This window comes from Girardinichthys multiradiatus, chromosome 15 (genome assembly GCF_021462225.1).
Source record: "Girardinichthys multiradiatus isolate DD_20200921_A chromosome 15, DD_fGirMul_XY1, whole genome shotgun sequence".
Classification (NCBI taxonomy): Eukaryota; Metazoa; Chordata; class Actinopteri; order Cyprinodontiformes; family Goodeidae; genus Girardinichthys; species Girardinichthys multiradiatus.
Genome location: NC_061808.1, coordinates 4301385 through 4318698, shown reverse-complemented (window position 1 = coordinate 4318698; position 17314 = coordinate 4301385). Strand labels below are relative to the sequence as shown.

The window sequence follows — 17314 nt, the reverse complement described above, 5'->3', positions numbered from 1 at the left end:
AATACTAGTTTGTAGAGCAGATGAATCACATACTGCTTGGGAAACCACGAAGTTTCCCTTTGGGATTAATAAAGTATTTTGGATCATATTGAATTGAAAAGTCATAATGAAATGATCTTTAAGGGGTATTTAAGAAGTATTTAAAATAGAAGAAATGAGAGAATATTCCTACAACACTCAATTCTTTTCTTACATCATACAAGAAACCACCAGTTTAGAGAAGTATATGTTCAAGAACAGGAAAGAAAAAATAATTTGAGGAACAAATTGTGCAGAAGAGCTAGTTCTAAATCAGGTATGTGTTCACTGATGATCCTTACAAAGGACTGGTGTCTGTCATGACTTTTAGAAAAGTTCTTTTTTATCTGCTAGAAAACTTCCAACAAGTTTGCAGGTTATTAAGATTATTCATCACTGTATGTTTGAGTGATGCCGCCTGCTGGTAAAATGTGGCTAAGGTTTCAATTTAATGTCACGATATGAAGCTGAAACAGATGACACTGGCAAAAAAAAAAGGGCAGAAAAAACAAAATCAAGCAGTTGGATTTTTCTGGCATGTTTGGTGCATACTAATCACAAATGTAAATAAATGCAAACAACATTGTTGAAACATTTGTTTACTCCTAGGTAAATTAAGAAGTGGGGGTGACACTGAACATGATCTTCCAGTTCAGGGGTCAGCTAGTTTTTCAGCTACTTTTGCCTTTGCTCCAACAAATTAAAGTTAGTCCCCAACACCGACCACAACACCTACATAAGCCTTCGATAAATTACGTGAAGAAACGTGTTATAAATATATATAACATAAATTTGTATTTTATGTTGAATATAAAAAACCAGAGCCACCGACCCATCTTTCAGATAAATAACCGAAATGTTTTAAATGTATAAAACCTTCTCCAATCCAGGGGGTGGCGCTGCAGCATAGGTACGAATTGTGAGAGAACCGGAAGTTTTCCTCCGTAGTCACGGTATCAGTTTCCAGTGTTGTGATCTCATCTGAACCTTGGTGCTGTTGTTTTTTTTTCTTTTTCAAAATTGCAAACAATTAGATACGTCTGTATTTATTAAAATAGTCTGATACGAAGCGGAAGCGGGTGTTTGTGGTTCGGTAAGTTTTACATGCAGAACAACGTTAACAAGTGATCCTGATTATCATTTAGCTGTTAGCAGCTACAAACTAGCGCAGTCTTTAACGATTTCTCTTATTTATTCGTTTTTAATTTACTATTTTAAATGCATTGTTAAATAAAACCGCTTTCTCGCTGAGCCGGAGAATTCAGTGTAGTTAGCATGTAGCATGCTAACGCTAGGAGGTTTCCGATCCAGTCTTTACTAATGGTTTCAGTTTGACGCTTTCAGTGGGTTTGTTTGCGTGTCTGCTCTGTGTGTCAGATGTGTCTGTGGAAGCCGTAGACTATGAGCAACAGTCATCCTTTGCGGCCTCTGGCCTCCGTGTCGGAGATCGACCACATCCACCTGCTGTCCGAACAGCTTGGAGTGCTGGTTCTCGGTGAGGAGTACAGCGATGTCACCTTTATTGTGGAGGGGAAGAGATTCCCGGCGCACCGGGTCATCCTGGCTGCTCGATGCCACTACTTCAGGTACCAAAGCAAGTTCGGGTTCATCGGCCCTGCTGTTTTTGTGTGTCGTTCGTATACCGCAGCTTTTTTCATATAAATCATTTCATTACACGTAAGGAATCTTGACCCCCTTTGATCCGCCTTACTTTAAAATCTGAAATATTTAAAAATGGTGAAACATGGGCAGAATTACTCTACAATGCTTACAGATTTCTGATATACAGGTCCTTCTCAAAATATTAGCATATTGTGATAAAGTTCATTATTTTCCATAATGTCATGATGAAAATTTAACATTCATATATTTTAGATTTATTGCACACTAACTGAAATATTTCAGGTCTTTTATTGTCTTAATACGGATGATTTTGGCAAACAGCTCATGAAAACCCAAAATTCCTATCTCACAAAATTAGCATATTTCATCCGACCAATAAAAGAAAAGTGTTTTTAATACAAAAAACGTCAACCTTCAAATAATCATGTACAGTTATGCACTCAATACTTGGTCGGGAATCCTTTTGCAGAAATGACTGCTTCAATGCAGCGTGGCATGGAGGCAATCAGCCTGTGGCACTGCTGAGGTCTTATGGAGGCCCAGGATGCTTCGATAGCGGCCTTTAGCTCATCCAGAGTGTTGGGTCTTGAGTCTCTCAACGTTCTCTTCACAATATCCCACAGATTCTCTATGGGGTTCAGGTCAGGAGAGTTGGCAGGCCAATTGAGCACAGTGATACCATGGTCAGTAAACCATTTACCAGTGGTTTTAGCACTGTGAGCAGGTGCCAGGTCGTGCTGAAAAATGAAATCTTCATCTCCATAAAGCTTTTCAGCAGATAGAAGCATGAAGTGCTCCAAAATCTCCTGATAGCTAGCTGCATTGACCCTGCCCTTGATAAAACACAGTGGACCAACACCAGCAGCTGACACGGCACCCCAGACCATCACTGACTGTGGGTACTTGACACTGGACTTCTGGCATTTTGGCATTTCCTTCTCCCTAGTCTTCCTCCAGACTCTGGCACCTTGATTTCCGAATGACATGCAGAATTTGCTTTCATCCGTAAAAAGTACTTTGGACCACTGAGCAACAGTCCAGTGCTGCTTCTCTGTAGCCCAGGTCAGGCGCTTCTGCCGCTGTTTCTAGTTCAAAGGTGGCTTGACCTGGGGAATGCGGCACCTGTAGCCCATTTCCTGCACACGCCTGTGCACGGTGGCTCTGGATGTTTCTACTCCAGACTCAGTCCACTGCTTCCGCAGGTCCCCCAAGGTCTGGAATCGGCCCTTCTCCACAATCTTCCTCAGGGTCCGGTCACCTCTTCTCGTTGTGCAGCGTTTTCTGCCACACTTTTTCCTTCCCACAGACTTTCCACTGAGGTGCCTTGATACAGCACTCTGGGAACAGCCTATTCGTTCAGAAATGTCTTTCTGTGTCTTACCCTCTTACTTGAGGGTGTCAATAGTGGCCTTCTGGACAGCAGTCAGGTCGGCAGTCTTACCCATGATTGGGGTTTTGAGTGATGAACCAGGCTGGGAGTTTTAAAGGCCTCAGGAATCTTTTGCAGGTGTTTAGAGTTAACTCGTTGATTCAGATGATTAGGTTCATAGCTCGTTTAGAGACCCTTTTAATGATATGCTAATTTTGTGAGATAGGAATGTTGGGTTTTCATGAGCTGTATGCCAAAATCATCCGTATTAAGACAATAAAAGACCTGAAATATTTCAGTTAGTGTGCAATGAATCTAAAATATATGATTGTTAAATTTTCATCATGACATTATGGAAAATAATGAACTTTATCACAATATGCTAATATTTTGAGAAGGACCTGTATAAGCTGGTTTTCCATTAGTAAAACCCCACAAAAACATGTTTAAAGGAAATTATAATGGGTAGATAATTAATTTATGTTTTAAAATGTTGTGTTGTTTATCCCTTGTTGCCTTGACACAGTTACAGCACGACATTAAACCAAACCACTATTATGACCACTGTTTTTGCATTAAAACATTCATAGGAAACTTCTCTGTTTATTCTTCAGGAACTGGCTAAAAAGGGCTGAGGACTATAGAAATTCTGGAAAATCATTTTAACCTAAAAATGTGTTGGAACTTTGTTGAATTGCCTGCTGTTAATATGAGCTTTGCAGTTACATCCATTACATGAATACTTAATATTCACAGCACTTGTTTGTACAGCTACATTATTTAGGAAACAGGTGACATCTGGATTCAGATTTAATTTTAAAACTTATACATATTGCAAATATAGTTTTCGCTTATCACATGTGACTCAGTTTTTCTCTATAAATTAAACTGATTATATTTGAATTTAAGACAGTAATTATGAAATACTGAAAATTTGGGCCAATATCTGATAATCATATTGCTGTTACAGAGAATAACCCATTTTCTTTTTCTCTACGCTTTTAACACAGTTGAAACAGTCTCGGTGCTGACATTGCTTCTGTGAATCAGTTAAACACCCCATGCAACGTCTGTGTTGCATCACTATCACTGTCACAAGCCCAAACAAACGCCGCTTGGTTTCCTCCCTCCCCGCCCCCTGGAACATGTACACAAACAGCAACAAGATGGAAATAAACATCGGTTATTATTATCGGCCCAGTTTTACTTATGAAACTGTCTTGTCTTTTTTTGGAGCCTCTTTTTGCATATCTTCCAAATTCTTCCAAAATATGGATTTGGTCAGCAGGTCTCAATGCAATTGATCAAATTTTCTCGACGAGAAGACGGGGTCGGGAGAGCCCACTTGCCTGGACGGGACATTTTTCTCCGGATCCACGATGGACTCCTGGCAGAAGTGGAGGATTGTGTGTCTGTCGATAATGTCAGTCGAGGATGTGGAAGATGTGTAAATAATTGGATGTTTGATATCAGGATTTCTGCTTTTTGGAGTCAGCGGTTTCCTGGCATATCGAGAAATTTGGAGAATGTCAGCAGCTGTTCTGGTAATTGTGAGGCTGCCTGGCATGTAAGATGGGATCTTCAGAGCGATCAGCACTCAGACTGAGATGTTACGTGAGCTGAATCGCAGACTGGATGTGATCCTTACACAGGATCGCAGGCAGGTTGCGGTTCCTGGACTCAGGGGTGAAATGGGATAAATCTTGGAGAAAGTTGTTGGCTCGGATCTGGCAGAAAGACCAGGAATTTGGCTGTTTGGATTCACCTTTGAGAAGCACCAGTGAGACTCTCAAGGCTGACGGAAATTTAAGAGTCAGCCTAACCCAAATAATTGTTGTTTTTCTGAATCTGGCTCCCCTGCACGGCCTTGATGGCTGGCTATCTTCAACCTCTCCTGGAAGTTATATAAACATGATGCTCTGCTCCCTCCCTTCCCTGAGGACATCTGTGGACCTGCTCAGAACTTTGTGGCCGTTTGATGAACATTCCAACTAACCATCAAGGACAATGGCCTCTGGGACAGTGCTTCATGGACTTACTTGCACACACACACATGCTCAAGATAAACAAATGCACCCCTCACACCACCTTCACCGTTCCCGGCATGATGATGTTTTGTAAACTTGTTGCTTCTTTGTTCTGAGGTTTTTTACAATCTCAAACTGTATCCTGCTAAGAATAAAGTTTGAAATATGATTTTTTTCCCTCTACTTACCTAATGTGGCCTCTTTTCTCATCTAGCAAGGGCAGCGCCTGTGAGTGGGCAGCAAAGCCTCGGTGACCCGTCCCCCCTTTGTCTTGTGTCATGATGTATGTTTGGATGGGTTGTACTGGAATTCTAATTTCCCCTCGGGGATCAATAAAGTATCTTTGAATTGAATTTGAATTGAATTGAATACCAGTACCGATGTTAATGCAGATATATCCTGCATCCCTGTACTTATCAGTAATTGTTCCGTTTGCGGTTCTTGTCAGCTTTGCATTCCATTAGTAGAAACCTGTGGTTAAAGGTAGTCCTCACCTCCTGATGTCTGTGGCTCGTTTAGGGCCTTGCTGTACGGTGGGATGAAGGAGTCCCAACCCCAGGCCGAGGTTCGTTTGGAGGAGACTCGTGCTGAAGCTTTCTCCATGCTGCTAAACTACTTGTACACGGGCCGGGCCAGCCTCAGTTCTGCACGGGAAGAGGTGCTGCTGGACTTCCTGGGTTTGGCTCACCGCTACGGCCTCCAGCCTCTGGAGGACTCCACCTGTGAGTTCCTCCGTACCATCCTGCACATCAACAACGTCTGCCTGGTGTTTGACGTGGCCAGTCTCTACTCTCTGAGCACGCTCAATGAGGCCTGCTGTGCTTACATGGACCGACATGCACCGGAGGTTTTGAACTCTGATGCGTTTCTCTCGCTCTCCAAGGTAAGATGAGGCACGATGGTGGAGTTGTTTTGATTTTTTACTACTTAAATTTGCTTACTGCTGCATTTCATAAAAAACATCCCATGTTGTTGCTCAGAGTCAGTGCTACAGCAGCAATGATCCAATGTAAAGTACATGAATGCAACCACGAAGCCACACATGCAGAAACAAAATGAACTTTATCTGTATTTCTAAAAAAATGTTAGAATTTGGCTGTTTGACAATTTATCGACATTGGAAACAATCTTTTAGTTTTCTGAGCAGACATTACAAACTCGTCAGACGTAATCTTTAACTTTAGATGAAACGATGTTATATTAACACTTTCCAGGGACACAAACTGTAATAAAATAACAGAGTTAATGCAAAATCAAAGCTGATTCTTTTCACCCACTCCACGAAAACCACTAAAAATAAACCGTTTCTGGACACATTGAAGGTTTGAACAGTATAATATTATTAAGATCACTGATAAAAGTATAATAATACCAGTGAGCAATTGTTCCTGGAAACACTGGGAAGGACTTTGTAACAAGTGTTGCTTTAGTTTTATTTAAGTGTTTTGTGTAGCCCCACCTCTCTGTTTTTAGTGGTTCTTACTAGTACCTTTCTCAATTTTCCAAATCTTTTGGAAAAGTGTCAGCATTGAGATGGGGGAACCAAATGTGGGTTTCTATTAGGCCAACCAGAACCTTTAGCTCCTTTCATTTAATTATCATAAACCATCAGTCTCCCTCGGGCTGGTCGTTGTGTGTGAATCCTTCATGAGGACTAAAATATCGAGGCACGTAACGTCGCCCGGCACGGTGGAGCCGGGGTTCCACCCTGGAGCCAGGCCTGGGGTCGGGACTCGCCGGAGAGCGCCTGCTGGCTGGGTCGCTCCTCGCGGGACCCGGCCGGGCCAAGCCCGAACGAGAGACCCGAGGCCATCCCCCATTGGGCCCACCACCTGCAGGGGGAACCGTGAGGGACCGGTGCAAAGAGAATTGGGTGGCGGACGAAGGTGGAAACCTCAACGGCCCGATCCCCGGATGCTTAGGCTGGCTCTAGGGACGTGGAATGTCACCTCGCTGGGGGGGAAGGAGTCTGAGCTTGTGCGGGAGGTCGAGAGATATCGACTAGAAATAGTCGGGCTCGCCTCCACGCCCAGCGTGGGCTCTGGAACCCATCTCCTTGAGAGGGGCTGGACTCTCTTCTACTCTGGAGTGGCCCACGGGGAGAGGCGGTGTGCTGGGATGGGTTTGCTTGTTTTATGGACAGGATTTCTATCTTCAGCCAAGGGCTGGAGGGGGTCTGGTTTGGGGACCAGTGGATTTCGTCTCGTCTTTTTACAGATGACGTGGTCCTGCTGGCCCCCTCTAACCAAGACCTACAGCATGCGCTGGGGCAGTTCACAGCCGAGTGTGAAGCAGCTGGGATGAAGATCAGCTCCTCCAAGTCCGAGGCCATGGTACTCGACCGGAAAAGGGTGGCTTGTCCTTCAGGTTGGAGGGGAGTTCCTGCCTCAAGTGGAGGGGTTTAAGTATCTCGGGGTCTTGTTCACGAGTGGGGGAAAAATGGAGCAGGAGATTGACAGACGGATCAGTGCGGCTGCCGTAGTAATGGGGGCTCTGTTCCGGTCCGTTGTGGTGAAGAGAGAACTGAGCTGAAAAGCAAAGCTCTCGTTTTACCAGACGGTCTACGTTCCTACCCTCACCTATGGCCATGTTCTTCGGGTCATGACCGAAAGAACGAGATCCCGGATACAAGCGGCTGAAATGAGCTTCCTCCGTAGGGTGGCCGGGCACTCCCTTAGAGATAGGGTGAGGAGCTCGGCCATCCGGGAGGGGCTTGGAGTAGAGCCGCTGCTCCTCCACATCGAGAGGAGCCAGCTGAGGTGGCTCGGGCATCTATACCGGATGCCTCCTGGACGCCTTCCTCGGGAGGTGTTTCAGGCACGTTCCACCGGGAGGAGGCCCAGGGGATGGCCCAGGACACGCTGGGGGGACTATCTCTCTTGGCTGGCCTGGGAACGCCTTGGACTCCTCCCGGAGGAGCTGGAGGAGGTGTCTGGAGAGAGGGACGTCTGGGTGTCTCTGCTGAGTCTGCTGCCCCCGCGACCCGGTCCCGGATAAGCGGAAGACGACGAGTACGAGTACATCAGTCTCCCTTGGGTTGGTCGTTGTGTGTGTTCTGAGATTTTCGGGAACAGTTGTACTCTGACATGAAATAGATAAACATTGTACAACTTTGTAACATGATTTATCTAAAACCAATGATAGAAATTTCAAGAATTAATGTCCTCTGGCTTCAAAAGTAGATGTCTGTGATCTTAAAATGTATTGTGGTTAAAGTAAACCCAAAATACAAACTGTGGGGGAGTTTATTCTGGGATGGCTGAAATGAAACAAATCCAATCAGTTTTTAAATATTTTTTTGTAAACTAAACCACATAAAATAAAACACGACCTGGTTTACCTGGGATTTATAATACGCTCAAAATAATGAAGAAATGCATAGAAAACACAAATGGATGAAACAGAAAAAATAGCTGTATAATCTAGACTGACGTTCAGCGTTCAGAGGCTTGCAGCGGTCTGGTGGTTCTGCTTCTGATGTTTTGGTACCATATGCCTGATGGCAGCTGTGTATCGATCGGGTTTGAGGAGCCTCTGACAATGTTCAGGTCATTGTCCAGTGACCTTTCCAGGTACCCTCACTATCCTCTGCAGGACCCCTGGTTGACATTATGTTTGAAATAAAAATGTTGAAAGATCCTTTTAATTTAGATTTCTCAAATGTCTGAAATTAAAGTACTTTATTGACTGCTTTGGCTTTTGTTTCAGATAAATTTGAATAGATGTTGAATAGCAAAACTTCCTTTGAATAAAGTTTATTACATCATTTAGATCATCCTTTATTCTGTTTTTGTCTCTCTGCAAACTGTTTCCAGGTCTAATAAACCTGTGGAAGGATTTTGTGTTTTATCTCTAATAATCTGCCCTGATTGGCCTTTCTTATGTAGTTATTCATGTAAAAACGATCCATGTTATGAAAGGTCATTTCTAAGAATTACTTTTATGTTTTGTTTGTCCTACTGTCCAGTAAAAACCACTGCATTAAACGGTTTGAGGTCATATTAAAAGTATGATCTACATCGGTCTCATTTTCTTTCATCTGTAAATTTCTATCCCTGATGTGTTTTAAATGTGTTCCTCTAGACGGCTCTGCTGACTGTGGTCAGACGGGACTCATTTGCTGCCAGTGAGAAGGAGATCTTCCAGGCTTTGTGTCGATGGTGCCAGCAGCATGAGGACGGTGCTGACACACAGGAAGTGATGTCAGCGGTGCGACTGCCGCTCATGACTCTGACGGAGATGCTGAACGTGGTGCGACCGTCTGGCCTTGTGAGCCCCGACAACCTGCTGGACGCCATAAAGAGCCGCTCAGAGAGCCGCAACATGGACTTGAACTACCGGGGAATGCTCAGTAAGGGCTGCTGTCTCCTTACCTCTATAATGGCTTCAGTGGTAATACAAGGCGCAGTTAAACAGATGTGAAAGTTGTGGTTAACTTCCTTTATTATAGTGGGCGATTTTGTATATGATTGCATGGCTTTATCTCCTTCTGTCTGATCTCAGTCCCAGAGGAGAACATCGCCACCATGAAACACGGAGCTCAGGTTGTAAAAGGAGAGCTGAAGTCGTCACTGCTGGATGGAGACACCCAGAACTATGACCTGGACCACGGTTTCTCCAGACATCCCATCGAAGAGGACGGTCGGTCGGGGCTCCAGGTCAAACTGGGCCAGCCGTCCATCATCAACCACATCCGGCTGCTGCTATGGGACAGAGACAGCCGGTGAGACAAGCTCTCCTCGTCCTGCTAAGACATAAACAGTGAAACACTGGCAGCTAATCATTGCTTGTAAAACGTTACATGATGTCATTTATTTTGAACTTCTGCTACGTTGTTTGAATGTGATTTACTGTTGAAGGAGGTGACTGATTTTACTGATTATATACTTGCTTTAAAGGCATTTACCCACATGATTTAATCTAATCTGTGGAAAATGTTTCAGGTCCTACTCCTACTACATCGAGGTGTCCATGGATGAGCTGGACTGGGTGCGCGTTATTGACCACTCCAAGTACCTGTGCAGGTCGTGGCAGAATCTATACTTTACACCACGAATTTGCAGGTAAATAAAACTAATATTTCTCCAGGTTCAGATACACAAGCTCTTGTGTGAAATACTCTTCAGATCTGTTCAGCCTGAGAGGATAAAAAGTTGGTTTGTGTGTTTCCAGGTTCCTGCTAGTAAAGTTTTTCAATGTACATGTTTCCAGACATTCCTGCTCCCTGTTTAATCCCATCTTGTCAGATGATTTAAGGGGCACACTGTCATGTAATAGTCACGTAAGATAATAAACATCTAGAGAAAGATATGACTTTGAAGGGATTATGTTGCCTTATGCAGGACTTCTAGGGGAAACCTTATAGCGATCTAAATAAAGGACTGTTACATCTGCTCAGTTATGAAGCACATCATGCTCTCTGTCAGTAGGGCTTGTTGTTGGGGTTAAACATTGGACAGAGAGTTGATACATTTTGTTTCCAGGTGGACTTTTGGTCCCACTGCCGATAGAAGAGCATTTAAATAACAAGAAACTAAAATCCTTACTATGAAAGTGAAATAAACACAACAGTTAAAATTGTTGTTGTAATTGAATGCAAACTTTCTTCAATTTGATCTTTAGTTACTTGGTTTTATTTAATCTGTTGATCAGTTATTTTAGAATCTTTTAGAGCCTCTGAGGGAACCGAACAGCTGCGTCTTCTTCTGTGTTTGAGGTTGTTTCTAATGTTACCAGGAACTAGTTTCAGTTGTAATGGATGCAAACTAATGTGATTAGATTACTTCTTCACAGCCTTTATATGCATGGTGCCACAAACAGTTGGCTGCAGGGGTAATACTATTATTATTATTATTATTATTATTATTATTAACTGCAGAGAACCATGACTGCCTTTGGTCTGATGATGTATAATTACACAACAGCAGTATGTAGAAGTGAGTTTATGTTTTCATGTGCAGATCTAGTGTGTGTGTGTGTGTGTGTGTGTGGGGGGCGGGTAATGGTTAGATTTTAAACTGCTTTACATGTTTTTTTGTATAGATGACCTGGTCTGTACCAGGTTCCATAATCATCCACCAGTGGGTATAGAAAACCAAACACCAGACACTTCATCATCTCATTACTTACTAAACAAGACTGAAACCAAACTATGAACAGTTTTTCTTTTAAACTAAGTACACCCCATATTTTTAAAATGGGGTGTGCTTTCTTTTTCCAGTGACTATATTGTAACATTTGGAAGTCCAGATTTTCCTCTCCTTTTGTTTGAAAAGAGATGAAGAGTTGCCAGAAATTTGTAAAAACATCTGGACTTTTGAATCGGTCAAAAATAAATCACAAGATTTTGTGTCTATGTTCATATTTCTGCTTTTAAAAAACATGCAGATGATCTCATTTTAGTTTTAGATGGCTCTAGTTTCTCAGTTGAAACTAAATGAAGTAGATGTTCTCTTTACCTGAAACAAAACACTAAATAAAACGAGAATATTTTAGCATTTAGGATTTTTAATCTTCTGTAATATTCCACCTATGATTATTTTTTATTAAGCTGAAAGTTGTTTATCTCACTCAAAGTAAGTGTTTCAAGTCTACTTTAAGGGGATAAAAGTAAATAAATGCTACACATCCTCCTTGGCATCATGGAAAATGTACCAAGATGTCCGGTTGTACAGATTTATTCAGTTACTGATTGTTAAATTTGAGTTATTCTTTTATTTTCCTGTCCTCAGATATCTGATGGTGTTTTGACCTGATGTTTTTTCTCATGTGTCAGATATGTTCGCATTGTTGGAACACACAACACGGTCAACAAGGTTTTTCACCTCGTGGCTTTTGAATGCATGTTCACCAACCGTTCGTTTACACTGGAGAATGGCCTTGTGGGTAAGTTTGTGGGTAAAACCTGTTGCTCTTATGTATTATTTAGGACGTTAACATTCCTCTGTGAGACAGAACCAAACCTGCCTGTAACCTGCTCCTAATGTCCCACAGTTCCCAGTGAAAATGTGGCCACGATAGCAGCCTGTGCCAGTGTGGTAGAGGGGGTGAGCCGAAGCAGAAATGCTTTGCTTAACGGTGACACTCATAACTATGACTGGGACTCGGGATATACATGTCATCAGCTGGGCTCGGGAGCCATAGTCATCCAACTCGCTCAGCCGTACTCCATCGGATCCTTCAGGTCAGTTCTGTCCTAACTGGGTATGGGTCGGTTTCTGTGTCAGTTTACACCAGCGTGTTAAACAGTTCTGGTTTTTAAAAACACACATTTTTACTGTACTGTCCCCACAGTTTAACATCTGTTATTATTTTAGCAGCAGTAGACGTAAATGGAAAAGGAATGAGGTCCAGTCTCATTTTAGTTTTTGAGTAATCTCATATGTGCCCATGTCGGTGGTGGAAGCTCAGGAGCTAGTGATGTTAAAATGGAGCTTTCCTATACAATGTCTGCATAGCAGCCTCAGTCTTTGACCTCAACTTTAATTGTATACATTCAACTAAAGCTGAATTGTAGTGATTGCTGTCCACAATGTTTGGGTGTTCATGCCTTGTTCTGCTCCAGGCTGCTTCTCTGGGACTGTGACGAGCGCTCCTACAGTTACTATGTTGAAGTTTCCACCAATCAGCAGCAGTGGACAAAGGTGGTGGACCGCACCAGAGTTGCATGTCGGTGAGGAACTTCTCATTCCTATTATTAGTACTTCTGCTAAACCGTAACATGAATCAGATTTATCTAAGGCTGTCATTCATTTGCGCTTTTAATAACATGTTAAATCCCAAAAACATAAACAAAGCGAGAGTTTGTGAGAATGGCTGCGGTTTTCTTCTAAAATGGAGGTGTTTTGTATCTCAAATTATTCTTTTTAACTTTTTTGATAAAATGATTTGATATCAAAGTTAAATCAGTGGAGAAGAATGCTCAGTCCTTTCAGTGGAGCATTTGATTTGTGTCACCTTGAATCACAAATTTTATGAACGTAAAGATCTTTCTACGAAAACCTTTTAAAAAGGCTTTTTGAATGTTCACTATGTGCTGTCCCTTGGGTCTCTCTTGTCTAGCATATTATTGTGATAGAAGACTATCCCACTCTTTCCTATTCAATGGCTGACATGTCCTCTAAAAAGGAAGCATCCGCTTCTTCATTTAGGATTAAAGTGATAGGTTTTAGAAGATCCAGGTCCTTTCCTGACCAACTTAAAAGATACACCTGCTGGCGTAGGCCATTCATATTTAACTCTGAGACTGTCCCGCCCACAGAAAGCAGCATTTTCTTTCCTTTTAATCATACTTATGTTTGGTTATCTGGGTGTTTTAAGCAAAGCAGCATATAACCTGGAACATCAACATTTGGCATTCAATAACATTCAACCTAGGCTTCATTTTTGCCAGTTTTCTTACTGTATACCAACTAAAACTCCATTAACAGAACAGCTTTAAACATGGAGAAAATTAGCTTCATCACCCTGGAAGTAGACCCACTAATCAAATGACCTGATTGAGGTGAGACTACACAGAGCTCGTCTAAATGGAGGGCACATGCTGACATACATCTTATACATACTGTAGGCCCCAGGTGGATGCTACTTCTAAACTGTAAACTAAACTTTAAACCACGTTTGAAAGGTGCAAGGGTCCATTGGGATAACATCTCTACAGTGCCTCCAGTAGAGGGCGCCTCCACAGTATAGTGCTCCATTGTGGACTACTTGATTGCCAACTACGTTAACCTGCAACCTTTAGAGGTCCAGTCATGAGTTCCTATAAGGCAAAACTGCTGCAAGCTTTAATAGGAAATAAAAAAGTTGCTGTAGTGCAAGCGTCTGGGCTGTCAGGTTGTGAACACCTTTTGGTTCCACTTCTCTCAATGAGCTAAACTGTTCAACTAAAGTCCAGTCTTTGAGAATATTACTTGGATATGTTGAGCGGCAGTGAACGGTACTTCTGAGTTGATCTTCCTGGTTGGGAAAAAAGTGTCAATTCTGAGGTAAAACCTTTGCATCTTAGCTCTGGTGAACTGGATCAGCCTGGTAGTTCTTGCCTGGCAACAGAAGCATACGTAATGAAAAGAAAATATTTGTGACCTGTTGTCTATAAACTGTGACTCAGGCCTGATGGAAGAAAGTTTAAATGATTTATTTGTTTCAACATCTGGTTCAGATCATGGCAGACTTTGAAGTTTGACAATCAGCCTGCTTCCTTCGTCCGTGTTGTCGGGACCCACAATACTGCTAATGAGGTAACTATCAAGCTGACTCCGATTATCTGCTTTCTACAACATTTCAAAGAATGTCTGTCTGTTCTTTAGTGATCCTCCCTTCATCAGTCAAATATCTTGTACGAGACGGGCTCTCTGGTGCCGGCACAGTTAAAGCAGAACTAAATCTCAGTACGTTTGGTGTGGATTTTTACTTTCATGTAAATCTCTGCAGGTTTTCCACTGTGTCCACTTCGAGTGTCCTGCCCAGCTGGACACGGAGGTCACTGAAGGCAGCCCAGGAGTGGATTCGTCTGATTCTAGTACCGCCAGCCTGGAGCAGCGACCCCAGCGACCCTCACGCACACACAGCCTGTTGCCCACTTAGCCTTCCTCCTCATCCTCTTCCTCACAGTCCCACCATTAAAAGCTCTCTGAGTCCTCCAGATGCCATTTTGCACAGCTTTCACCATCCTGACTGCACTGCTACGATGCTGCTAAGGTTGATTGTCATTTTGTTACAGTCCATCCTCCCTCTGTCATGTGTGCAACAGCTGATACCTGTGGATCTGTCGCAGCATAGTTTATTTATATCTCCTGTCTTCCCAGTTTTTTTGACTGAAATATGTTTTCAGTGTACTGATGTGTACATTTTATGAAGGTACTTTTTAGCCACTTGGTCAGGTCTTATCCTTTCAGAATCTTGAAGTCTGATTATTATTATTTCTTTCCTCAACGATGAGGCACACACTGACATGATTATACCGTACTACTATAAGACCAGTCAGACCAGGTAGGGAGAGAGGAAAGCAATGTGAATTTGATAAATGCATACCAGTACCTTTGAAGAACAAAAAGGATTAAATCCTTATCAAGCTATTTTTTAAGAATTTGTCTTAAAAAACAGATCCAACTGACTTTTCATACCATAAACATAACAGTAGAAGTCATATATTTTTCAAAACTTGAAAGCTCATTCTTAAATAAACCCACCAGAGCAGGGAAATAAATGCATCCTGTTGCTTTTTGGATGCAAATAAAACTCAACTTTAATCCTGTTATGCATTTGCATATCAAGTAATAACTGAGTATTTGAATATCAGGCTTTCATACCCTAAAACGAGGCATATGCTGATATCTGGTGCCATTTTTTGATAAGCATTCAAACCTGACTTAAATATTTTAAGCATTTAAACTGCTCAGTATAAATGATAGGGGATAGTGGTAGGTTTGAAGAATAAAATCAGGGCTCAGAAGCTGGGACCAAATCAATGTATGCACTTGGGCTGCCTGATCTGAAGTTTATACATGTTAGAAATATGAGCAGCTGCAGTTGGCACTTTATTTTAGTAAACACAAATAAAGTTTGCAGAATAGATTTTCTGCCTTTATTACAGCTCTGAGTGCTGATTGGGTGTCTTTCTATTTGCATGTACAAACTAATTTAAACTGTGGCTACTGGGGGATGTGGAAAGATTAATTTTCTGTTTGAGTGTTTTATTTAAATAAGCTGTTCTGTGTTTACTTTTGTGTGCATTAGGATTTTGCCCTTTTGAGTGTATTAGAAATCTCAGAACATTTTTCAGTGTTGCATCAGGCGAAGTAGGGTAATTAGCTCTGTTGTGTTTTTTCTTAAGGCCTCCCATCTGCAGTGTAGAAGATGATTCATTAGTTGGTTAAAGTCTTCCTCTGAAACTAAACAAAATAGGGCTTTGTTCATGTCATATTGTAGAGATAATATCCAATACCTTTGAGTATTCCTAGTTTTGATTTTCTCATGTATTTCTTTCGATCAGTGATGCTGATTCATTTCTGCACTCACTCTTCTACAGACTGCTTCTCAGTGATGTGATTTTTGAGAACAACTGACAATGCTGGTTATGTTTTTGTGGAACGGTCACCCTGACCTGCTTGTGTGAAATCCTGCTGTTAACTTTAGGTGATGTCTTTCATACAAGCAATATAATGACCTCAGAGCTTCTGTTACAGAACAAACTGTGCTGATTGATTAGTTACTATGTGTTCATCATGCTTTAGGCACTAATGCTCTGTTAGCTCATTGGACAATGTTGATGCTACCTAATGAGAGGTCGTTGTTGTCATTAAACTTTCAATAATCTTTCATTTTGAAACGAGAGTGGCTCACAGTGACTTTTTGAATGGGACTAAATGCAACTCATCGACAACACCAGTATCACCTTCCTCCTATCTCAACTGGGTCTCAAATGGGAATTAGGACAGTTTTCTTTTTTATTGTGCAACACATTTGAACCCATATCTGTCCCACTTTTTACCATGCATCCCTGTTATCCTGCATCAGATTTATAAAACGACTAACACGGGGCTGTTGTGTAACCTGCAGACAGTCTCATCCGGGGCTTTTTTATGCCCTGTATGTAAATGTTGAATGAGGTGGAAAGTTTTGGAACAATCTGGCAAAACTAGTCACACAAAGTCAAGTTTGTGACACATTTGTGAAAAGCTATAAATAAATATATTTATTTATATATTTATACCCTTAGGGTTGAATGACATCATCAATATTTTCACTTTGAGAATTTCATAAATCCACGGGGATCGTTTCAAATAATAAAAAGCTTGTAATTCCACTTTATTTTGCGTCTCTAAGATAAATTTGAACTTGCATTTTAAAACATTTTTAGAAAAGCTGACAATGTTGGAAAAACAAGTAGTTCTTTTTGTATTTATTAACCCTGATATTAAACCACACAAACATTCGCTAAACGCTTTTCTATTCGACATAGTTTTGTTTCTAATCTTAATGTTAGATTAGCTTGAGTTGGTTGATTAAAACTTTCTCACTTCGCTGTCTGCACTTTAATCAGGTAAACAGATTACAGCAAAGCCAATAATCGCAGCCAGGCCAACCTTCACACATTCTCGCCGTATAAAAACGTCAACGGCATAAAACAGCTCAGTATGTTCCTTTATTTTAGTCTGGGTTCGGCTTTTTGTCGGTTACCGTTCAGTTTGGGGCATTCTTTTGCTTTAGTTTCTTTGGCCAATATTGACATTTCTGGTTTGATGGACGCGCTTCCGGCCTAACGTAACGACGTGTT

General features: G+C 41.8%; 1 protein-coding gene across 1 annotated transcript; it reads left to right on the top strand.

Moving 5' to 3' along the window:
• The first annotated feature begins 952 nt into the window (after positions 1-952).
• btbd9 (BTB (POZ) domain containing 9) lies at positions 953-16366 on the top strand. Its single transcript, XM_047387410.1, has 11 exons — positions 953-1111; positions 1396-1604; positions 5557-5920; positions 9121-9388; positions 9541-9760; positions 9981-10100; positions 11813-11922; positions 12031-12220; positions 12602-12709; positions 14198-14276; positions 14470-16366. Exons 2-11 carry the CDS (start codon positions 1420-1422, stop codon positions 14620-14622), a joined length of 1797 nt encoding a protein of 598 aa, XP_047243366.1. The 5' UTR covers positions 953-1111; positions 1396-1419; the 3' UTR covers positions 14623-16366.
• The last annotated feature ends 948 nt before the right edge of the window (positions 16367-17314 follow it).